This window comes from Vombatus ursinus, unplaced genomic scaffold (genome assembly GCF_900497805.2).
Source record: "Vombatus ursinus unplaced genomic scaffold, bare-nosed wombat genome assembly UNPS02014773.1, whole genome shotgun sequence".
Classification (NCBI taxonomy): domain Eukaryota; kingdom Metazoa; phylum Chordata; class Mammalia; order Diprotodontia; family Vombatidae; genus Vombatus; species Vombatus ursinus.
The window spans coordinates 42,999,999-43,024,786 of record NW_020954551.1 but is presented as its reverse complement, the minus strand read 5'-3'; the positions used below and the strand labels follow the sequence as shown (position 1 = coordinate 43,024,786).

Here is a 24,788-nt window from a genome sequence, read left to right as displayed (position 1 = left end):
TGTATGTCGATTTAATTGGAGAATTTGATCCAGAGGTTAGTAGAATTTCTCTGAATCTTTATCTTTTGCAACAGATGTTGCCCCACAAGCCGCAATTATCTAAATGGTCTTTTTTGCTTATATTCATCATGAGTACTTTGAGACAATCAGGTATTGTAGGAAATGATATTTCTTTCTGCCTTTGTACATGTGAAGGCACCAACTCCTCCAATTCCTTTCATTTTTCTCTCCAAGGAGAACCTTGACCTATGCTTTCATTTAACAGCAACTTCCTCAGGTCTTAAAAAAAAAAAATGTTATACCGAGAATATCAGTATTAAAGTGACTGTTGTTATTGTTGTTTACCCATCATTTTTAAAGAGACCCAATGGCATCAGAGGATGATGTCTTTATCCTGACTTGTCTTTCCACTGGACTCTGATGACTCTGGAAGAGAGAGTGAGGCTGATGACCTTGAGCAATTTTGCCTCACTTAAATTAATATGACAGATTTTCTCCAGGAGTATACTGGTTCACTGTTCATTGGACAAGAATCTCTCATATTTAAAGTACCAACAATTACATTAATGTTTTAAAGAACCTAAGATCTCTGTGACCCTCGTCCGCTTTTCTGCTTCTCTGCCACCATCACTGTAGAATCAGAAAGAGAGACCCAACTGAGGATCATTCTGTACTTTGCTCTGTGGGTTTTCATTGCCAAAGAAATCATGACCTAGTAACCAACCTCCTAGTAATGAGTTTCTCTGTATTTAGTTAGCTAGGCTGGTCCTTGGTGCCACAGTGATACTCGAAGCCTTTCCAGCTTGGTAGAAGTTACTGGGACTTTTGTTCTGCTGGCATAGTATTTGGGAACTCAGGGTCTATGCCATGGGCAAAATCCCTTCTGTCTAGTTTCTCTAGGTCTTAAACCTCAAGTTTAAATGCATCTCAAGTAACACCCTGATACTCTGAAGAGCAACACTCTGGTGGTTCTTAAAGAAATCCCACTATCATCTAGTTTCTCTTGTCAGTTAACTCATCCACCAAGTTTATCCAAACTTTTCCCTGTCCTTCTGCCTTATTTCTACTCTTCCTCACTGTTCACTCTACTACCTAGATCCCAAGTCTTTGTTTTCACCCATTGCTTCACTAGGATCAAGAAGTTTAAGCACTCATTTCTTCCTCTGTCATGTCCTTCACTGGATGCCGACAGAATTTACTGTCCAGACAGCACCTGTGACTTACTGCTTTGCAATATTAATTTTTCACATGTACCCAACAGACTATAAACTCCTTGAGATCTGGGGTTATATCTTATACTTTTTTGCATTCCCCTTGGCACCTAGAACAGACCTTACACACAGCAGGCATTCAAAAAATATTGCTAGTTTTTTAAAATATATAATTGAAAAGATAAGCCATATATCTAATATAAATATCTATAGATCTCTAGATAGCTATAAGATATCTAGATATGGAGATACATATGTAGTACATAGATATGATAGAACATCACTACAGAATTTTTACAGTGTCTAAGAAAAAACAAATATGAAGAATTCAAAGAAACATTGGAAGATGTATATGAACTGATGCAGAGTGAAGTCAACAGAAATATGAAAGCAATGCACTTAACAATTCCAACAACATAGATGGAAAGAATAATAGAACAAAAAAAAACTTAATGCTGTAGCATTAATTATAATACCAAGCTTGACTGGAAGGAGAAGAGATGAGAAAATATACCTTCCTCCATTTCTGAAGAGGAGGAAGATTATGGGTGTAGAATATTGCATCTACAATCAGTTGATATGTTATTTAATTTTGCTGAATTGCTTTTTTCCTCTTCCTTTATTTTTGATTCTTTGTTACAAAGGATAACTCTCTAGGAAGGGAAGGAGAAAACAGATATATTTAGAGATAAAACTATTTTATATATAGATACAGATCAAAAAATCTTCTTAAATTAGTTATCTCCAATGCAAGGCAATTTTGGGACACCTTTCCATGAGGTCAAAAGCTGAAAACTCTTAGACCTAATAATAAGAGCCTAGTTGCTCTGCCCTGTGGCAAGAGAGAAAATGGGAGTTAAAAGAAGTTAAGAAAGAAGGGGGGCAGCTAGGTCTTGGAGTCAGAAAGATCAAATCTGAGTTTATACACTTTACCAAGTGTGTGACCCTGGGCAAGTCACTTAACCCCACCTGCCTTATCAAAAAGCTTAAAAAAAAAAAAAAAGGAAAAGGAGAAACTTATGAAAGGAAAATGGGAGTTTATAAAATTACAGGATCAGAATTATAGGATGAAGCATCTAATCAAAGTAATAAGGCCTCTAGTAATAAAAAATAAAAATTGTATTTCAGTCATGTCAGACTCTTTGTGACCCTATCTGGGGTTTTCTTGGCAAAGTACTGAAGTGGTTTGCCATTTCCTTCTCCAATTCATTTTACAGATGAATAAACTGAGGCAAACAGGGTTAAGTGACTTGCCCAGGGTCATATAACTAGTAAGTGTCTGAGGCCACATTTGAATTCAGAAAGATAAGTCTTCCTGACTCCAGGCCTGGCACTCTATCCACTGTACCACTTGGCTGCCCAGTGATGAGAATAACTCAGATTTATCTAGCAATTATTCCAATGGTATAAACAGCATTTCTGAGGTACTGTGCTATCAATCAAGGTGTACAACAGTCCCAGTGAGAAGACCATTTAACAGATGGAGCAACTAAGCCCAAGTTACCCGCTTAGATGAGACTCCTAATTGATACCCCAATGTGTTTAGTGCAGCATTTCACTTACAAAGAAAAGTTATTGACATGACTTAACTATGGCATGGACTAGAAATTTGTTTTTCAAGTGGTGGTGAAGTGTTTGCATTTAACTATCCAAACTCTTTCACACAATCTTCCTTGTGGTCATGGCACACATTTGGGAGACAATAAAAAAGTCTTGGAAAAGAACAACAGTAACTGGTCAATGTAGTCTAAGCCTAAAACTGGCTTCATGTGATCCAAAACTATTATCTCATTAACAACATGCTCGATCACCTAAACTAACGGCCAGAGGTTCCAAGCATCACAATTTATGATCAGAGGCACTATTACAAAGATGTCTTATTAGAGATAAAAATCCACCTTTCAGACTAATTCTAGAGAAGGCTGTATTTCCAGAGAGAACTTATTCGTTACTTGATCTCTATGATATTTTGTGAAGTAAATGAATACCAAACAGTTACTTCCATTTTGTAAAGGGAGAAATTGATGCCCAGAGCTAACACTTCTTGTCCACTCAGTGGACTGTGGCATGGAACCCTGGAATACAAACACAGTGTGTGGTACTTAAGGCTGCTAAGCTGTGATCTTTCTAAATTCTGCAGTTGAAGAGTTAAATCAACAGCGCTGACCAGGCTACCTTCCTGCCTGTGAGGATCACATTAAGCACACGAGTTGAAGAGATGTAGCGTATGGTTTGTATTAGTGGTGCTCAGTTTGGCAGCTTTCCCTCTGGCTTTCTTCCCTCTCTGCTCCAACGGCTCCCCTCATGAACTAAAAAGAAAATACATATATACACATATAAAACCAACTCGCTCCCCTCCTGTCTCTTCTCCCTGGTCTTGAATAAAACAAGCTCTTAAACTCCTGACCTTCCGCCCAATCACACCCGTTCAGCAGGAGCACTTCACCCAGAGCTTTCAAAAGGAAGAAAACTGCTGCCCTTCCAAGAGCCCGGCAGCCTAACACAGTCACAGGCTCAAGGGAATCTGGAAGCACAAAGGTGCTTTTTCCAGAGCTCTTCTCAAAATCCAAAGTTTGACACTAGTTTTTTGTCTGTTTTAATAATGAGATGTTCTAGAAAAATGTTTTCTTTGACCTCCTAAAAACTTAGAAAGTACATATGCAAAGCTTCACCTTTAAAAAGTAGGAAACTGAATCAGTAACAAAAGGCAGATGTAAATATTAACGATACATGTTAAAACCAAAGAGCTAAAACTTTTTTTTAGAAGTTTCTTATCCCTTCTAGTCTTAAGTCCAAACTGCGAAGTTTCAGTACCTAGACTTCTAGGGATTGCTTGAGAAACAATTCCCTAAAGACATTATTCAAATTTCCTTCCTAAGCAGAAAGGCCCAGACCCTCAACATCCAATCCCACTCAGCCAAAGTCTGTAAATTCAAATACCTTCTCAAGTCCCAAAGGACACCTCTCTAAGGGAATTAAGTGATATACACCAATGATGTAGTCCTTAGATTAAATTTCTAGAATTCTGAAATCCTTGGGGAAAACCCTCAAGTTTGGATTATTGCTGAACAAAACGAACCATTATTAAAATTACTTTATGAATTTACAATATAAGTTCAATGTTTTGGTTTGGCTCAAAATTACTGAAGATGTTACAAAGAGGGTACATCTTTCAGCTTTAGCAACTCCCAATGTTATCTACTCCCTTAAGCAGGAAAAACTCCTGACTCCTTTCATTATCCCTATCTTCCAAAATGGTGGAGAATGCCAAACGAATTTTAAATACTAAAGGCAAAATGAGAAGTAATGGGCCAGTGTTGCAGAGGCAGATTTAACTGTGATGTAAGGGAAAATGTCCTACAATCAGACATTCTGCAAAGGTAGAATTAACTAAGGAGGGGGTAGGCTTTGCCCAACTGAATATCCTCCATTGAAAGTTGAATAACCACTGGTTAGTTGGGTAGAGAGAGAATTCTTGGTCAAGTAGAGGTCAGTTTAAATGGCCTCTCAGGTCCCTTTCAATTTTAACAGTCTCTGATTATAGATGCACCAAAATAATATCCTTACTAGATTTCAACAGCCTGCAGTTGCAAACTGGGACTTTCTAAATGACCCTTGCCCTGAATCAACTCATTTAAATATGTTTTTAAAGAAGAAAAACAAAAGAATGGGTGGAATTTATTCATAAATCAGAAAATGTTATAATGAAAGGTTTTAGCAAAACTTCAAACAAAGGCAGGCAAGTTCTATTAATTTAATAAGGCACTGTCAGCAAACATTCTCATCTGCTCTTTCCATGTGATTATTGGATGCTGGAGCCTGTAAACAATTAAACATATTTTTACAATTTTTTTATTGGTATATTTTTTAAGAGTAGAAAGAATTGCAAATTTTTTTTGTTTAAATGGTACAGTGGCTTTATAAGCATCCGGGCAATATTTAATGCTTCTTTAAAAAAAAATCATATGAAATCAAATAACTACAAAGGGTAACCAGCAGAGAAAAGAGAAATGCACTGTATAGACACATAGTAGGGATATGCCATTCCAAGTTAGCAATTGCTGACTTATTCTCTCAAGAGCTAAAAATCTGAAGAAACAGCCTAAGAACTGGGGAAGTTATCCACATTCTGCCCACTTTTTCTTAAGGGAGCTAAGTCATAGTTCTCAGGTTTTTTTTTCCTCCTCATTAATATAAACAAGTAGTGCAGAAAGGAGTGAGTAGAACTAGTATACTATAATGAATTCTGTCAGCTAGCATAAAATAAAGGGGGTAGGAAGAACCAAAGTCCCAGGATCAGATTAAGGAGGGAGCAAAAGCTCCTAATTAGACTTTTGTAAAAACTTGGGAACAACAGGGGCCAGATTTTGGGAAACACATTGACTATGTTTACTTGAGTGGCTAAAACAGAGGACACTCATGGCGGCACCTCAAGAAGATCCTACTCGGGACAGTCTACACAAATAACCCCCAAAAGAAAAATCCCTCTGGAATCAGACCAAGTGAATGGCCGCTTCAGTGACTTTTCCTCTACCAGCTCTCAAATAAACCTTAACTCAGAATCCTATCACTTGCTTTCTGCCAATATGGTATAGTAGTGGATAAAATGCGGGGCTTAGAGTCAAGAAGATCTTTTTTCAAATCCAACTCCTCCATTTCTTAGCTTTGTGACTGTGGGCAAGTCACTTAACTGCTCTGAACCTGTTTCCTCATCTATAAAATGTCAATATTATCATCTGTGGCACTACTTCAAAGGCTTGTCATGGAGTGCAGATGAAACTATACATAAAGAACTTACTTTGTAACCCTTACAGCACTATATAACCAGCAGTTATTAAGACAATTTCCAGGGCACAGTAATCTTCTTCCCAATGCCTATCTTTGGCACCATTAGGCTCTAATCAGTTCTCACTGCCACTGCCCAAGTTTTCTTGTCAGCTCTCATTCTGCTCAAACCACCCTCCTTCCTTGGACCACACTAAGGAACCAGTTCCAGCATTCCCATTCGATTCTCCCATTCCCCAACTCAGCTTCAGATCCCTTCAACGAAGCACCACGGACTCCTTCACCAAACTTGTCTTCTAACTGCTACAAAACAAAACCACTGAAGGCCCTTCTGAACAAAAGATTCTCTAACAGCTATTGGCCACTTCCACTGATGTCACCCAAGAGGTGAGGAGCTTTGTCTTTTGGAGGCCATAAGCCTAGAATTATGAGTCTTGGGTGTTTGTCGATACCAACACCCTCCTTCAGTGTAGGTTTGAACGTGCAGAATTCAAATTCTACTTTTACTAGGGAATAATGGACTTTGAGAACATACTCTAATCAGGTCATCAAGTTAGAAGGATGCAATGCAGTCACTCAAGTCTAATGTATTTCACTCCCTGACTCACCAGGTTACTTCTCTTAGCTGCTAGTAGTTAAGGTCCTTCTTGGTTGAGTTCTCATACATCTTCAAGTTTAGGTCACAATTTCTTTCTCTGATTAAGTGCTCTAATACCTGGATATCACACCTAACACCTCTTAAAGTCCTCTCTTTCATTCCAGACTTTCTAGCCATCTCTTCCATAGCCATCCCATTCAGGAGAAACTTTGACCCTAGGGTTCCATCCTGGTTGGAGTTGCCTCTTCTGACCATTATTTTAGGAAAAGTCCAGCCAAGCTTCACTATATGCCTCCTCTCCAGCCACCCTGTCTACAGCATCTTCTCATCTTCCTGCCTACCCTCTTCAACATCCACTCCCAATTTTGGAACCACAAACCATGCCATTGTTTGGAATGTGGCTCAATCGAACCCCCACTCACCATCCCAGTAACTTCTCCTGGACCAAAGTGCCCCTGCTTTTTCCCTCATAAGAATATAAGCTCCCTCAAACAAAGAACTGTAAATTACTAACAACCATGTGAAAAAAATGCCCCAAATCATTAATAGTATGAGAAATGAAAATTAAAACAACCTTGAAATTTCACCTTACACCCAGAAAAACTGGCAAAGATGATCCAAGATGGGAATAGTCAATGTTGTAGGAGTTGCAGGGGGAAGACAGGAACACTTGTGCATTGTTGGTGAAACTATGAATTAATACAATCATTCTGGAAAGCAGTTTGGAATTATACCCAAAAGATCCATGAATACCAAAATATTTATAGCATCATTTTTTGTGGTAGTAAAGAACCAGAAACAAAGTAGATACCCATTGTTTAGGGAATAGCTAAATTAATTGTGAGTCATGACTATAATGGAATATTACTGTGCTATAAGAAATATAGAATGTGAATACAAAGAAATAAAGACTTACAAGAACTGATACAAAGTGAAGGAGGCAGAGCCAAGAAAATATACAAACAACATAAATGGAAAGAGCATTGACAAAACAGGAATGTTGGAAACAGAAAAAACAAGCCTGTCCCCAAAAAAGAGATTAAAAAAGACAACACCCACCATTCCTTTGCAGATGTGGGGAGTCTAAGGTGTGGAATATTGCATATATTTTTAGATTTTTTTTTCAATGTATTGATTGTTTGGCTTCTTCCTGGTTTTTTGTTTTTTTTTAATTATTTGTTATAAAGGGTGGCTCTCAGGAAGGGACAGGAAGAGAGATACAGGATGAAATTCAGGCAAAGTAAAAATAAAAGATACTAATACAATTTCTCCCTGTCCTTTTCCTTCTCCTCCTAAGCAGGTTCCTTCCTTATCATTCCTATCCCCACATCTGTTAAGCAACTCTGGCGACACTCACAATCCCTACATGGAAGTCTTCATTCTTCTGGTCCCAAGGAATTGGCATCAAGATTGTATATATTTTTTCCCGCCCTACAACCTTTAGTTCAATATCAGTTAGCAGGTTAAAGTATCCTCATTTATTTATCCATAAGATATCTATGGTCTATGGCAAAAGAGGGCCTAATTACAATACAAATATTTGGGGAGGAATATTGTTTACAAAAAAAAAAAAACAACTCATTTGAAAACTCACTAATTCAGTATTTGTAAGAATAGAATCTAGAATACATAGACATCATTTACTAATAAAAAATTGCTAAACAAATGCAGTGTAAACAAGATTGTATTATAAAACAAGTTTCTTATAAGGACTTTAACCAGATGCTCTGTTACATAAGCATATGCTAATTGTGTTTTGATGAAAGCAGGTCCAGCAAGCCAGCCCTGAACTTCACAACCAACTAGGTCAGCAATGATAATAACAGCTCACATTTCTATAACTCTTCATTGTTTATAAGCTGCTGTTTTCCTTCACAATGACACTGTATAATAGATGGTGTGACCCTAACCTCATTTTCTGACCATAATACAATAAAAATTACATTTACTGAAGGGCCTTTGAAGCACAGATTAAAACTTGATTGCAAACTAAATAATCTAATCCTAAAGAATGAAAAGGTCAAAGAACAAATCATACAAATAATCAATAATTTCATTAAAGATAATAACAACGAGACAACACACCAAAATTTGTGGTATGCAGCTAAAGTAATACTTAGGGGGAAATTTATATCTCTAAATGCTTATATCATTAAAAGAGAGAAAGAGCAGATCACTGAATTGGCAAATATTAAAAAAAAAAACCTGGAAAAATGACAAATTAAAAACCTCCAATTAAACACCAAAACAGAAATCCTGAAAAACAATGGAGAGATTAATAAAATTGAAAGTAAAAAGAAAAATCACTGAATAAATAAAACTAGGGGATGGTTTCATTTTTAAAAATAAATTACCCACCGGCTAATCTAATTAAAAATAAGAAATAAGAAACCAAATTATCAATATCAAAAATGTAAAGGGTGAATTTACAACCAATGAAGATAAAATAAAAGCAATTATGAGGAACTATTTTGTCCAACAGTATGCCAATAAAACTGACAATTTAAATTAAAGCATGGAATAGTTACAAAAATACAAATTGCTCAGATTAACAGAACAAAAAATGGAATATTTAAAAAACTCCATGTTAGAAAAAGAATTGAACAAGACATAAATGAGCTCTGAAAAAAAAACAAAAAGCAGGACCAGATGGATTTACAAGCAAATTTTACCAAACATTTAAAGAACAATTAATTCCAATACAACATAAACTGAAAAAAAAACAGGTAAAGAAGGAGTCCTGCCAAATTCCTTCTATGATACAAATATCATCTTGATACCTAAAACAGGGAGAGACAAAAGAGAAAAAGAAAATTACAAACCGATTTCCCTAATGAATACTGATGCAAAAATTTTAAATAAAATACTTAGCAAGGAGATTACAACAATGCATCACAAAGATCACACAATATGACCAGGCTGGATTTATACCAGTAACACGGGGCAGGTTCAGTATTAGGAAAACTATAAGCATAACTGATCATATCAATCAGAAAAGTCATGATTATTTTAATACATGCAGAAAAGACTTTTGACAAAATATAACACCAATTCCTGTTAAAAATACTAGAAAGTATGAGAATAAATGGAGACTTTCTTAAAATAAGTAGTGTCTATCTAAAACCAAGAACAAATATTATCTGCAATGGGGATAAACAGGAAGCTTTTCCAAATGATATGTTAGCATGAAACTTAAAGACTCACAGGGATACAGTTGGCATGGTTGGTAGTAAGCACAAGGTAAAATTATAGAATGTTACGCTAGGAGGGGCCGTAGAGATTTGGTACAGCTCTTGTTACATAGCTTGATAGATAACTAAGCTCAAACTCTGAGCGTCTAGCTAAGTGTTTGCCCAATATCACACCACACATTGGAGGATAAGGGACCAGAACCTGGGTACCCTGAAATCTAATCCAATGTTCTTTCCATTATATCATCCTATGCTGCTTCTTTTCCTATATAGTAGAATTCGGTCACTTTCTAACAAAAACAAAACAAAACAAAACTAAGTTCTGATTGCTTTTAATATACAAATGAGATGATACCTCTGATACCTCTAGCCAACTACTGCAGCAAGCATTAGCGAGGGTTTGGGGAAAAGAAGGCAAAAATGATTAGCAAGGCTGATGATGGTTAAAGAATGAGAAGGTTAGGTGAAGTATGACCAGAACCAGGGCTCCATGTCACTTCCAGGCCATTTCCAGACCATGGTGAATATACTGTTCCTCCCTTCCTGCCTTGCTGTTGTTGTCAGGACTTGCCTGACTTTCCTGCGTGTCAGTGCCCTCTCCTTGGATCTACTTCGTAGATATTCTGTGTCTACTTCTCTGGGTGCACGTCGTTTTCCCACAGGACATAAGCTCCTAGAGGATCAGGACAGCTTCAAAATTTGTCTTTGGAGCTCCAGCATCAACAATAACGTCTTTCACATAATGTAGGTACTTTAAAAACTCTTGAATAAAGTTAATTCTGCCTAAAAGTTCTTCCCAAAACATGATGCTAGTTTTCTAAAAGTTCTAGATTCTCTCAGGATTTCCTACAGTCCTCTTTCCAAGGTTCCACTGTCGCCTGGTTCTGGAGTTGGCTTTCTCTTCCTCCTAGCTCTTCTAATTTCTCCTTCGCAGCCCAGTTATTGAACAGTTTTCTAGGTCTGCATCCTAAGACACCACAGCAAATCTTACCCCCTTTGCTCTCTCAGTATCCAGTCATCTCTTTCCTCAACCCTCAGAACATGAGCCTGTTGTGCTGCCATCACCAGGACAATTCTGTTGCTCTTTGGCAGGAGCAGGGGCCCTGGCAACGTGAGAAGCAGCAGGTAAAAGGCTGGCAGAGCAGTCTGCTGATGCAGGCAGGTCAGCGTTGTGAACATAGAGCAGGGAAGGGACTCTGCTTCACTTCTACACTCCCCAGACGCCTAGCACAGTGCTAAGTAAAAGGATGAATTATCCTTGCTAGACTGGAGGATGTGTAAAGAAGTACCTTCTTTAGAGGTGCTATCCCTTTGCCCCTAGGGTTAATTCTTCACACTGTCACCATCTCCTTTGAAAAAACTCGGACCAAATATCTGTCATTCTTTCTACACTTTCAAATTCTTTGAACAATAAAAATTCCAATTAGAAAATAAAACATTTTACTTAATTTTTAAAAGTTTTGTCTTCTATTAATGGAAGATCATTTGGAAAGGTATCTTTTATTAAAAGCAGGAGATCTTCTGAAGTCCATTCAATTAAGATGAATACTACACATAATTAATAATGCTCACTGACTCGTCTCACATTCTTCCAAGGAACTTAAAGCTAAGAGGACTCTGACAGATTCACAATGCAGTGTGGTGTTGAGAAGAGAGCAACAGGCTTTAAGTGGGGAGAAAGCTAGGTTCAATTCTTGCTATTTGGCAGTGGTTATCAGCACCACTCATAGACCTTGAATTCAGATGCCATCATTCCCATGGAAAGTTTAATCTGAAATTTTGGGTAGAGACTCTGACTCATTGAGATTGCTGTGGTGGGGTGGGGAGTGAAAGGGAAGACATTTCTCAACAGTATCCCTCAATATCCCACTGTTGGCTCTGTTTATAGAAAGCTGCAACATGAAAAGAGTCCCTCCATCTTTCAAATTACCATACTGTGTGTGTATGTTAATAGCAGAGTATACTAGTGGTACAATCAGCTCCTATGGTTTCAATTATCATCTCTATAACTCTCAGATCTCCTTATCTAGCCTTAACCTCTCTCTCGACCTCTAACTGCCTATTAGACATCTTGAACTGTACATCCTATAGACATCTTAAACTTAACATGTCTGAAAATGGAACTCATTATCTTTGCCCTCAAACCCTCTCCTTCTCCTAACTCCCTATCACTATCAAGGATGCCACCATCCTGTCAAACAGCTCAGGCTCTCAAATAGGGGTCATCCTCAACATCTCACTCTCACCCTCCATATTCTATCAGTGGTCAAGTATTTTCCTTTCTACCTTCATAACATCTCTCATACATTCCCCTTCATTCCTCTCACACTACAACCACCTGTCATAGGCTCTTAGGATCTTACACCCGGATCCTGCAATAGCCTGCTGGTTGGCCTCCTTGCCTCAAGTCTCTCCCCAATCCAATCCATCCTCTACTCAGTTGTCAACTGATCTTCCTAACATGCATGTCTGACTATATCACTACCTTATGTAATAAACTTCAATGGCTCCCTATTACCTCAAATATAAAAATATTCTCTGCTTGGCTTTTAAAGCCCTTCATAAGTTGGTCTACTACCTTTCCAGTCTTCTTATACTTCACTCCCCTTCAAATATTCTAAGATCCAATGACAATGACATCTTTGCTGTTCCTCACATACCACACTCCATCTCCTGGCTCCAATTTTCAATTTTCGTTTTCAATGACTGTCCTTCATGTCTGGGAGTCTCTCCCTCCTTATCTTCACCTCCTAGCTTACTGGCTTCCTTAAAGATTTAACTAAAATCCTACCTAATGCAAGAAGTCTTTCTACATCCTACTTTATCTTAGTGCCTTTCCTCTGAAACTAACCCTAATTCATCCGTATACATCTTGTTTGTGCATAATTATTTGCAGCTTGTCTCTCCCGTTAGACTATGAGCTCTTTGATGGCAAGGACTATATTTTTGTCCTTCTGTGTTCCCCCAGTCTTAGCAGAATGTCCAGGCCATAGTTTTGTTGTTCAGTCTTGTCAGTTGTGTGCAGACTCTTTGTGACACCTCTGGGGTTTTTCTTGGCAAAGATACGGAATTGGTTTGTCATTTCATCCTCCAGCTCATCTTACAAATGAGGAAACTGAGGCAAACAGGATTAAATGGCTTGCCTAGGGTCATACAGCTAATAAGTGTCTGATTTGAACTCAGGGAGATGAGTCTTCCTGATTCCAGGCCTGGTGCTCTATCTACTGTTCCACCTTTGTGCCCCAGCACAAAGTAGACACTTAATAAATTCTAGTTGACTAAATGAATGATAGGTGATCTCAGAACTTTAAGACTGGAGTTGAAAGAGGCCTTAGAAATATTTCCAAGCCCACACATTTTAGAGTTGTAAAGTCTAAGACCAACCAAGTAGTAAGCAGCAGAGGCAGCACTAAAAAGCTGGTTCCCTGACTCCTGGACCAAAATTCTTCCTGTGGCATCCCACAGGCTTAATCATTAAACAGGTTAACACACCAAAAATTCATAAAGCCAAATCTTACAAAAGTAGGACACAGAAAGGCTTCTTGCATTAGGTTGGATTTTAGTGAAATCTTGAAGGAAGCCAGGAAGCTGGGAGGTGAAGATGAGGAGAGAGAGACCCCCAGGGCTAGGAACAAATGGGACTAAGCAGTCTAGGCCTAACTAGACCTCAGGAAGTCTGAGGACGAGGCAGATACTTGCTTCTTCCTTCCCTCTCTCCCAGAAAAGTATAATCAGCCCCAGCTGGTAACATACGTGGTCAACAGGGGGAAGGAATCCATGTGCTGTGGCTCCTGCACCTCAATCAGAGTGAGCACAGGCGGTGGGGAATGCAGTTGTTTATTTGGAATGGCTGCACCCCTCCTCCGTGCGGGTTCAAGCGGTCAGATGTGTCTAAGCCCATTAGCAAAATCTGACGGGGATGTCACTTTGTTTGGGGAGAGGGCTCCTCCAGTTTAAAAGCAGCTGTTCTGCAATGTCCCCAAATGCCCAGTGGGTACTGGCTGTCAATCTCTTCTACCAAAGGTTGGGGGTGAAGCAAGGTCAGAAGGACTTATGAACCGTGGCATGTTGTGAAATGCGCTTCCTCCATCACTCTGAAGCCCAAGAAAGATGGAGCTTGTTGTGTGCTCAGCAGCACAAACGGCCTACCCCACCCTGGGGAGCTGCTTGGGAAGCACCACCTTTTTATCCCTGTCAGGAGAGGGGAAAAAATTCAAATGCTGCTTTGCTCCAGATTGATATGTTTTGGCAAAAGGATTCAAAGTCAGTGATGATGATGATTTGAAAGGCTAACAATACTGCTAAAATGTTACATCACAATACTACCTCACACTTACGCAGTACTTCCAGTTCCCCAAATTATTCTCCCCCAACAGCCCTGCAGGGGATGCCAGTGCAAGTATTATTATGCCATTTTGTAAAGGAAGACTCAGGCTGAGAAAGGTGAACCAGCACAGCTGTGGCCAAACAACTACTATGTGGTAGAGCCAGGCCTCCAGCCTAGGTCTTCTGACCACAAATCAGTGCTGTCTTTACGACACTGCACTGCTCCTCTAGACAATGAGCTAGAAACTTAAGGAGCTACCGAGCTTTGTGGATCAAATGTTGGGTAAAGAGTCAGACCCCTTATTCAGCCATTAATGCCAGGTCACCAACTCCACTCATCCTCCTGTTGCCTCAGTTGTTTTGCCTGCCATCTTTACTGGCGGGGAACCTGGGGCCTCAAGGCCACATGTGGCGCTTGAGGTCCTCAAGTTTGGCCCTTTGAATCCAAACTTCACAGATGTGTTCTCTCACAGAACATTTGTTCTGGAAAGTGTGGATTCAGTCAAAGGGCCACACTTGAGGACCTCAAGCGCTGTGGCTCCAGATTCCCCACCCCTGGCTTAAACTACAGACAGCTTACAGGGTGTCAGGGAACCTGTTCCAGAGTGCTCTGATCTCTTCAAAGACAATCACTGTAAGGTGTCATTGCTATCAACAAACCAAACCACAAGACACTTTCCACCCAAACATCGCTCTAAACCCACTGGGACAGTCCAATTACATGAGAAATTCAAGATCAAAATCCAGGGCCTGCCCTTGACCAGAAGGAGCATGGAGGCAGAACACACAGTCCACCAGGAAGCCTCTGCTTGCCATGGCCCTAAAGAAGCCCTTGGCTCACACATGACATATGCTCAGAAAAGATCTCCCCACTCTAAACTTCATTTAAAAAGTATTCAGGCAGTAGCACAGGCTCACATCTGGGAAACTGAGAACCAATATTCTATTTTATTTTTATTATTTTGCTTCTTATCCCATGCCTTTGAAGTGAAACTTGCTTTTCCCTTTCTTGTCATGATCTCAGAGGACCATTGTCACTAGGACTGGGGCTCAGAGGACTAAAACTCTAAAACTCTGAATAGGGCTAAGGGGAAGGAAAGTTCCATAGGATTCTGGGGGCTGAAAGGGCTATTAGATACTATCTAGTCCGACACCTACACTGAGGCCCAAGATCATTAATGTGCAACTTGCTCAAAGTCATACAACCAGTTTGTGGCAAAGCTGGGATAAGAACCAAGGTCTTCTGATTCCCAGCACACTGTTTTTCCCATTACATTGTGTTGCCTCTTTCACCAAATCAAACTGAAATGAACTCACAAATACAACACGTATCAGTGATGCGTGAAAGCGCTGGAGCTGAATCATTTAATTTTCTTAGTATTTGGATACACCTCCCTTATTAACCAAGTTGGGACGACTTTAATAATTGGGGCGCCTACAGTTTTTCTAAGTTATTCATCCTCTTCATTCCATCCAAATTTCATTATAAAAGACAGTTTATAATAAAGTGGAAAACAAAATTGAAGACTCTTTTTTGTAAAATTAGTTATGGAAGTAAGGAGTCATTCAGTCACCAATGACACCTGGAAAACACTTGCTGCCTCCATTCCCAATGAGTAAAAAGGTAGAGGAGAATGGGTAGAAAGTACGAGGAAACTTCCGGAGTACCTTCCAACCTAAGAGTCTGTGAGTCTATGAACTATGGTGGCCAACAAGATCATAACTCCCCTACTGTGCCAGGGGTAGAATGTGGCTCCTCTTAAAGACAGCACATCAGTTAATGGCATCCCTTTTGTTTTTGTGGCTAGCGGGGAAGATGGAGACTGCATAAGGAAACAGAACTTGACAAAGATGATGACTAACTTAGCACAGGCCTCAGTGACATAAGCCACTGAGTCCTGACATTTCTCAAGAGCAGAGCACTAATGACAGCCTGTATTCTTTCAGGCTGTCCCCACTCATTCATTCGACAAAGGTGAGCTATTACTGTTATATCTACTGAATGACTGCTATGTAGCACCTACGTCACAGGGTTGTTGTGAGGTCCAAATGAGATCATATTTTGAAAGTGCTTAGCACAGAGTCTGGAACATAGTAGGTACTTAATACTTTTTCCCTTTCCCTTCCCTTTCTCTTCTCTTTCCCTACATGCAAAATTCTGTGCTATAGGCCATAATGATGTTACTGTTACCCGCATGGAAATTATCATCTAATAGGGAAGACAATCCACACACACACAACTACTTTTAATACAAAGTATGACCTCAAAGTGCAAAGAGGGGATACATGCTATTACGGGAGTTTAGGGGAGGAAAAAAATCACTTCCACTAGTGCCTTGCACAATTTATCGCATATAATATGAATCAGCTGTATCATCACTGTGGCTTCCCCAACACTGGGGGAAGAAAGCAAATCTCAAAGCCTCATAAGGGATACAGGATACTGAACGAGTGAGACTTTTCTACTGGTCTTGCTAAACTGAATATCTCTGTAAATGTTCAGGGTTTGTTCTGATACTTTTGTCACTTTTATGCAAAGAATCTGCATTTCAGTTGTGTATGGGATAGTCTGCATGTAAGGCAGAAGAAAAGAGAAAATGGTCTCTACCAATAGAATTATTCGATATGGAACAGGTAAGGAGTTACTGACAGAGAGAAAGTGAGAAGGAAGAATTTATCCAAAGCATCCCGAAAGGACTGAAGAAAACGGGATAGCAGCTCACCCAGCGGACCAATTCTGCCAGGTGTGCTACTTCCTGCAATGCTTTTTGGGGTCCTGTTACTGCTCAGTTGGGAGCAACACAAAATGAGACCTGTGGGAGTCTGGGACTAGATGGACAAAATGAGACAGATAAGGAATCCACTCGTCCTCTTCAGATCAAGCTCTTTCTTGGGGAAGAAAAGGAGGAAGGAGAAAAGACTAACCTTCAGGGCAGGAATCTCCACACTGTCACCAAGGTTGACTGAACCTGAAAGGATTGTCCCTGTCATCACCGTGCCTTGCCCTTTAATGGAGAAACAGTGGTCCACAGCCATGAGGAAAGGTCCTGAAGGGTCTCTAGTCGGGATGGAAGCCTGTGACTTCAGGAGCTAGAAAACAGACAAGAACATTACTACCTGTAAGGAAATGTCCCCAAAAACATGGAGGCCAGAAGAGGAGGCTAAATTGAAAATCTGCCTCATAAGTAATTCCAGCTAAGGAGAAGCCCAGAGGGGATGAGAAAGGACTAGAAAAAGCTATCCACAGAATCCATGACCTCTGTACTTGGGGAATGGCAAGTGGGGTTTCCAGGCACTTCATGGACATTTCTACACACCTCTCCCCCAAAATAAAGACCTGCTCATTAGTGCAGACTCAAAATTTTCCCAGTTTAAGCCCTGTGCTTGTCATTTTTTTCCCTTTTCTTTCAAACTCATTCTATTTATTTTGGGGAGATTGCAGACTGAACAGCTCAGCATTCTGTATGCTGTGTATGGCAGCTGGGACACTGTCAATGCTAATTACCAACAAATAAACAATTGCATATTTATTATTCCTTTTATTCTGTGACTTTCTGATTTCAAAAGGGAATAAGTTATCAAAAAAGAATTTTGCAAAGAAATGTTCCAAAGTCTTAGTCTTATGATAACAATTCTTTTGGAAAAAGACTTCAGAATTCAAAACAGGCTTTGGCCCAAGATTTATGTAGAAATTTCTTGGAGGAATATACTAATATCTTTCATAGCAGCATTTTTGTGGATCCTTCCTTCACAAAAACAACAACTGTCTCGTGCTCCCAGACGAGTGCTCTCTGGGACTAATAAAAAGTAACAAAAGCCTTACACATAAAATGTTTGTTTTGCTAAGTCAGCAAGATCAGCAAACTCTAAATCATTAGAAACTGTGGCACAGTACTGGGCCAGAGCAGGGGGTCATTTGCTTCAAGAGGACAGGTAGAAGCCTTAAGACAAGGCTCTTGTGAACAGAGACGATGAAGAAACCCTAACCGCCAGACATGTCGTGGTTGCCTATTACAGGAGTCCAATGGGTCCACTTCCATTATTAGGCTCTGACATTACATTTCCCTCCAGTTAATATCACTAAGCATGGAGGCAGACATTCCCCAAAGTCTCAGAGCCTTAGTCAAAGAGCCTGAGGGAGATAGAGCCTTCAGACCAAGCTCCATTGTGCTGCTTGGAATCTGGCTGAAGGGACAGTCAAAGAAATTAACATGATTATTATCATTTTGTTGTTAACGTACAGAATGTTTTACAACTGACAAAGCCATTTCGCATTCATTCTCTCATCCGGTATTCATGTAACCCTGAGAGCTCAAATATTATTATCCCCACTTCACAAGTAAGAAAACTGAGGCTCAGAGACATCACTCAACTTGCCCAAAGTTATACAACTGGTAAACAGAATCTCAGGGGCGAGAACATGAGAATACTAACGTCAGGGACACCTCCTTATTTAGCATCATTCTTATTTTCTCTCTAGACCTTTCCCTGTTCTTTGATACTCTTTTCTCTTCTTTCTCCCTCTGATTTTCTCCCCTTATTTTTTCTAATTCCTTGGTGTTCTGCTAAATTCCACAAGGAGTGTTTGCCTCATAAAGGAAGAGAAAGAGATGGGCTCCTGAGAAGTCATAAACATCACGAGTGAAACAAGCAAAAGAAGAGGGAAGGGTCAGGGAGTGGGCCAAGCAGTGAGAAGGGGTAAATAACCTCCACCCTGCAGGAGCCCTCAGAAGCCTGGCTTCTCCTCCTTGCTTCCCAAACAAGTCAGAACAGCACACAGAGAAGCACTCAAAGAAAAAGCATGAAAGAAAAAACTAGGGAGACTGCTGGCTAACTCTTCCCTAAAGGTATAACCACCTTCAGTCCAACTGTCAGCAGCCCCTCAAAGGAAATTTAGAGGCAGAGGAATAAGAAACATTAGAAAAATGCAGTATATTAATGCCCTGCTGTGCCCTCTCAATAAGATGAAAATGGAAGAAGGAGCAGTCTGGAATAGCTGCCACCATTCCCGCCCCCCTCAGCTAAAAAAAGACACTGTCTGAAGACTTTAAACAATTCATCAACACTGGCTGTAAAATCCCCTCGGACTCCTGCGCCACCGATGATGGCCTGGTTTGTTATTGCAGGAGGGCTCGTGAGCTCTGGATGGGATGCCCTGTTCTGTTATCCCAGGCCTGCTGGCTTATTATTTCTGGGCAGTTCTCAGCAGTTGGTGGATGCAGGATCAGGAGCTCAGAGGCAGCCACAATGACCTAATCCCAACAGGGAGTTCACCATCAGTGGGCTACTCATGCTGCTTTGTTATTATAGGCTGTTCTCAAACGTTGGAGTGGAAGTAGTTTTTGCTGTCCATGATTTGGGGATGGGGAAGGGGTGGTGTTTGTGTTATTCTTCAGAAGTTTACAAACAGGTAAGGAAAATGGTCTGTTTTAAAACCTGGCACATCCCCTAAAGTAGATGAAGTAGGAATGAGGCTTAGAACAAAGTGCTCATCATGTGAGCTCATGGAGGTGAGTGCTACGACAGGAAATCCTAAAAGAAAGAGTAATGAATGAATGGTGATATATTTTTGCTGAATATACCTCAATTAATTCTGAAATGCCCTGCGGAGTCTCAGTTTCTGGGGCCTCTGGTCCACCAGGCTTGGCAGCAACAGGGATAATGGGTGAACCCCGGAACCTGAAAGAGAAAAACACTAGTCTAGAATGAAGATCCATGAAGGTCCATCAAAGTACTAAATAACATGTTTTGCTTGAGACTGACTTTCAAATCACAATGTTTTGTTCAGCTGCTGATTAATGGACAGATCAATTCTCAGGTTTCAATCTGGGTTGTCTACCCAGGACCCTTTCCTCTTCTATTCTTATAGTCTCCTCTCAAGATGGTTCAGGAAGCTAGCAAGAGTTCCTTGATCTTGCAGAAGATTTTGGAATACTTACTCTTGGCCTTAGTACCCCTCTCTTTAAGCCCGTACTTCACTTTCACCACCACCATCATCAACATCATTATCTTAATGCATTCCTAAAATGTCCATTTACAGGCAGTATAGGGTCAAGAATACAGTTACGATTGGTTGTTGTCCTCTGAAAGCTTACAATTTGTGATGGATATATTGTTTCAAACAAAGAAAAACAAGTCATAAGACCTAAAGATTAAACTATGTCAAAATCTAGGAAAAGAAATGGCAAAGTTTTTGACATTATACAATGATAAGTTCTGACTAAGTGAAGCAAGATCAGATCCTCTCCTTTGATCAGTCTAGAATTTAGGTCCTCAGATCTAGTACCCGCATTAACATCTGTGGGCTTTGGAGATCAATAAAACTAGTCAAAAAGGTACTAGCCCTTAGACATTTTAATTGCAATACTAATCAAACTTTAAACTAAAGTAAATTTGATTTAAAAATTAATCACGAGGACAGCAGGGATCAGAACCAGACCAGCGATCCCATTAGAATAATGAACTTTCAGAAGAAACAACTCCTCCCATGAAGTTGTAGAGAGGTACCTAGAGCACCAATGCTGCTTGCCAAGACAAGAACATGCAGGGCTCTGTGGGTAATCATTTAACAAACAGCTCCCCAAAAAGGCACAGCACACTGTGATGTGTCATCTGCATGATTAACATTTTCTCTATCCCTTAACAGTCTAGACAATCCATGAAACAATCAAAGCCAGATTGCTGAGGTGGGATTGCTCACCAAGCAGTCAATGGAAGATGGTTCCAGCACACCTGGTATGAAGCAAAACCAGAATCCACCTGCTCTCTATCCCCAACAGCAGTGGCGGGGTCACAAATCCACACATAAAGATCCCTGCTGCCAGCTGCATACTGAGTGGGTTTTTAAATGTCATGTTGCCAAGGATTTACTGCATTTTTATTTTTTTTTATTAAATGCTTCCCAATGACATTTTAACCTAATTCTGGCCAGAAGTAAGACATGACCACCCTACACCATGCTGCCTATCAATGATAATAATGAGGGATAAAGGCTGAACCTGACTTTACTGGCATAGGAAACTCCTCGGTGAGCCACACCCTGGACCAATCTAGGGGAGCAGTTGCCTAAGGCAGTGCAGGGCTAGTGACTTTCCCAGGTTTACACTGTCCATTTGTTGAAACAAGGTTTTCCTGTTTCTGAGGAGGAGCGAGCTCTCTGTCCACAACATCATACTGCCTCCATAATGTGAATAGCCTTCTTACCTCTGAGGATTCTCCAACACAATTTAATTCACAGGATCCTCACACAACCCAATAAGTAAACTGAGTTAAACATTTAACATGGGAAGAAAGTGAGGTACAGAGAGACTGAATGACTTATGCTTTGGCACACACAGGGGTGAGGCTTCCATAATCCTGTCACCTGGTCTAGGCAGCACTACATGGTACCAATCCACTGTTATTAAAGAAAGGTCTATGGAATAATCAAAGCAGTTAAATACATGTATTAATGGATCAGAAATCCAAAGAGAAAATGCTATTATGACTTGGATCTACCTTAAGAAGACCACAGCAAATTCATGTCAAATTATCTAAGAGAAACTCCAATCAAACTGGGTTTAATCTAAAACATAAGCTCCAGGAAGGCCAGAGAAGACAGAGCAGAGTTTACAATTTGACCTGTAGAAGTCCCAGAAGGTATAGCTGGTCATAGGATTTTTATTCCAAAGAAGAAGTTGTTTGTCAGGGAAAGACTTCTACCTGGGATGAGGATCCGTCCTTCAGCATTCCAGAGTGTCCACTGAAGCCATCATAACACCAAGTGAGCTTTGGAGGGATCCTGCTAGGTCAAGAAGATTTATGGCCGTGCCGGTCACGGTATAGCTCCTTCCCATCATGTCTGAGGTTAACGGGCTACCAGGTCAAATCCCTCAGTCAGGACAAAAGCAACCTTTGGTTGGGGTGAGGATGACACTTGGGGGGGGGGGGGGCGGGGGCAGTGTTATTACATGACCTGAGAAGCGCTGATCTAATGGCAAGTAGATGAGGCAAATATACATTGAGAATATAATTTTTTAAGCGGTCTGTTCAAAGATTTTCATTGCATTATATTTAATTGCAAAAAATTGTCAACCTAGGTGTTCTACAATAAGATAATGATTAAATAAATCATGGTTATATTAATGGAATGGAATGTCACACAGCAATCAAGACAGACAATTACAAGGAATACAAGGGAATTATGAAAGACTTCCAGGTAATAAAGTAAAAAGGAGCAAAACTAGAAGTACAACGTATATACACTAACTATGGACACAGTAAAAGAAAAGCATATGAAAATAGTAATTCTAGGGGCAGCTAGGTGGCGCAGTAGATAGAACACCAGCCCCAGAGTCAGGAGGACCTGAGTTCAAATCCGTCCTCAGACACTTGACACTTACTAGCTGTGTGACCTTGGGCAAGTCACTTAACCCCACTGCCTAGCCTACCCCCAAAAAAAATCTTAAAAAAAAATAGGAATCCTAATAAGCACTCAGGCACTATTTTTAAAAAGTTATAATACTTGATGTGCTGAAATTAATTAAATTCTAAAGTTACTAAACAAGTTTGATCATAAATATGTTCAAAGTAAGATTCTAACAAAGCATTCACTTTTTAAAAAAAAAATAGATTACTATAATAAAAAGAGCACTAAATTTGGAGCTTAAAGACATGGGTTCTAATCCCAGCTTTGCTATTTGATCTGGTGCAAGATACTGAAATCTCTCTGTAATCTTCTTTCTTAATCTATAAAAATGGGTATTTATCTCTGCCTGGCCTGCCTCACAGGACTACTGTAAGGATCAAGTGAAATAGTTCTTCATAAAGAAAAAAATGTGTAAACCACAAAATATTATGTATCATGGATAATGACGACATGGTTGTTGAATGAAGTTTAGGACGAACACTATCCAAAAGAGAATCTCAAATAAGGTACTAATTGTCATTTGATGGTAAATCTTACTTTCTTTGGGTATTACACAAAGAAATGGAGGAAAAGGGGGGACAATGACAGCACATGGCAAATCTATGGAGATACTTAGGATTGTCATTTCGATTGTCCTAGAGTAGCTGCTGTCATAGTACATCTCTAGGATGGTTCAAAAGGTATAATTAGGGTTAAAAGACAGAGAGCTAATTAGAGAAGCTCTGGATACAATCAGTTGAAAGACAAGAATATTTGTCAACCTGGAAATCCAACAACACAGCTGAATCCCAACAACTTTCAACTCTACAGGGAGAAGAGAAACTTCCCACAGGGAAGGAAGATAAACAGGACCACACACACACACACACACACACACACACACACACACATGCATCTGACATTCTAGTCCTTCTCATTCCCTTCCTGGACTGTGGCCACAACCCTCCTTTGTATTGTCCCCACAATACAGGGGAGGTGGACCGTGGCCATCTTTTGCACATATAACACAAACAGAAAACTTAAAAAACTACTGTCTTAGATAGTTACACCCACTCCATTATAATCAATCTCTCCCCTCTATATTAGCTTATTTTCCTCTACTTAACAAATATGCTCAGTTATCTTAAAAAATTCTTCCTCTTTCTTCTGCTAACAAAATTTTTCTAATAAGTAGAACATATTCATTGCCTTAACCTCATAATAATTGCCATGACTTCTCTACCACTTCCAAATACTCTGTAATTTGGGTTCTACTTTATGCTCTCTCCAAGGCCACCAATGACTTATTTCCTAATTACCAAATCCAACAGACTTCTCCTCTCCTCACCTCTCTGCAATATCTAAAACTATGTCCACACCTTCCTTCCTGAAAATTTCTTGAAAGTCTTCCATCTCTTGGCTTCCACCCAGCTCTAATGTGATGAACGCCAGTATCGCATCAATGACTGCCTGCTGGACATCTCCCCTAGAGGCTTCCTCAGTATCTCAAACTGAACACACTGAAAATGGAATCTGCTGTATGTCTCTAAGAACTCATTCCTCCTCAGACTTCCCTAGTTCTTTTGTGAGGGCCCCACCATGTTTCCAATCAACCATGCTCACAACCTTGGAGTCATTCTTGATTCTTCCTTCTCCGTTTCCCCTTCCTCCCCCCACCCCATAGAGAGTCACTGGACAAATCTGGTCTATTCTACTTTCATCTCTCTCTCAACCTTCCTCTTATTTCTTCTCACATGGCCACCACCCTTGTCCAGACTCTCTTAACCTTTCAGCCACACGACTTCAATAACTTCCTAACTGCCCTTCTTCCTCCCAGCACCCCCTTCTTCAATGTATCTTTCACAAAGCTTCCAAATTAGCATTCTTAAAACACAGATATGTCACTAGTAGATCTTTATTGTCCCCTAAGACAGAAGATAAATTCCTTCATCAGCATTTAAAGCACTACCATATCTGGCTCCCACCAAACTACTAGCCTTATTTCACATTAGTTCCCTTTCTGTACTCCTTAGCCTACCAGCATTTCATCTCCAGCCTCCGGTTTTTGTACTGGCCATTCTCTAGGACTGAAATGTCCTCTCATCTCACTTCACATCTTAGTAGCCAGAGGTTTCCTCAAGACTTACCTCAAGCACATCTCCAATGCATGGAGTTTCCTGATCCTCTCAGCTATTAACACTTTCTCCTTCCTCAAATTACCTCGTATATAATTAGCAGTGTCACACACACACACACACACACACACACACACACACACACACACACACACA

At 40.0% G+C, this 24,788-nt stretch overlaps 1 protein-coding gene across 1 annotated transcript in view; it reads right to left on the bottom strand.

The window, feature by feature from the left end:
• The window catches only part of EEFSEC (eukaryotic elongation factor, selenocysteine-tRNA specific), a 243,410-nt gene that overhangs the window by 109,294 nt on the left and 109,328 nt on the right, over nt 1-24,788 (bottom strand). Inside the window, exons 3-4 of the mRNA XM_027863808.1 lie at nt 19,694-19,790; nt 17,037-17,201 (exon numbers count right to left, since the gene is read on the bottom strand). Coding sequence (XP_027719609.1) covers nt 17,037-17,201; nt 19,694-19,790 — 262 coding nt within the window. The remainder of the gene's footprint in view (nt 1-17,036; nt 17,202-19,693; nt 19,791-24,788) is intronic.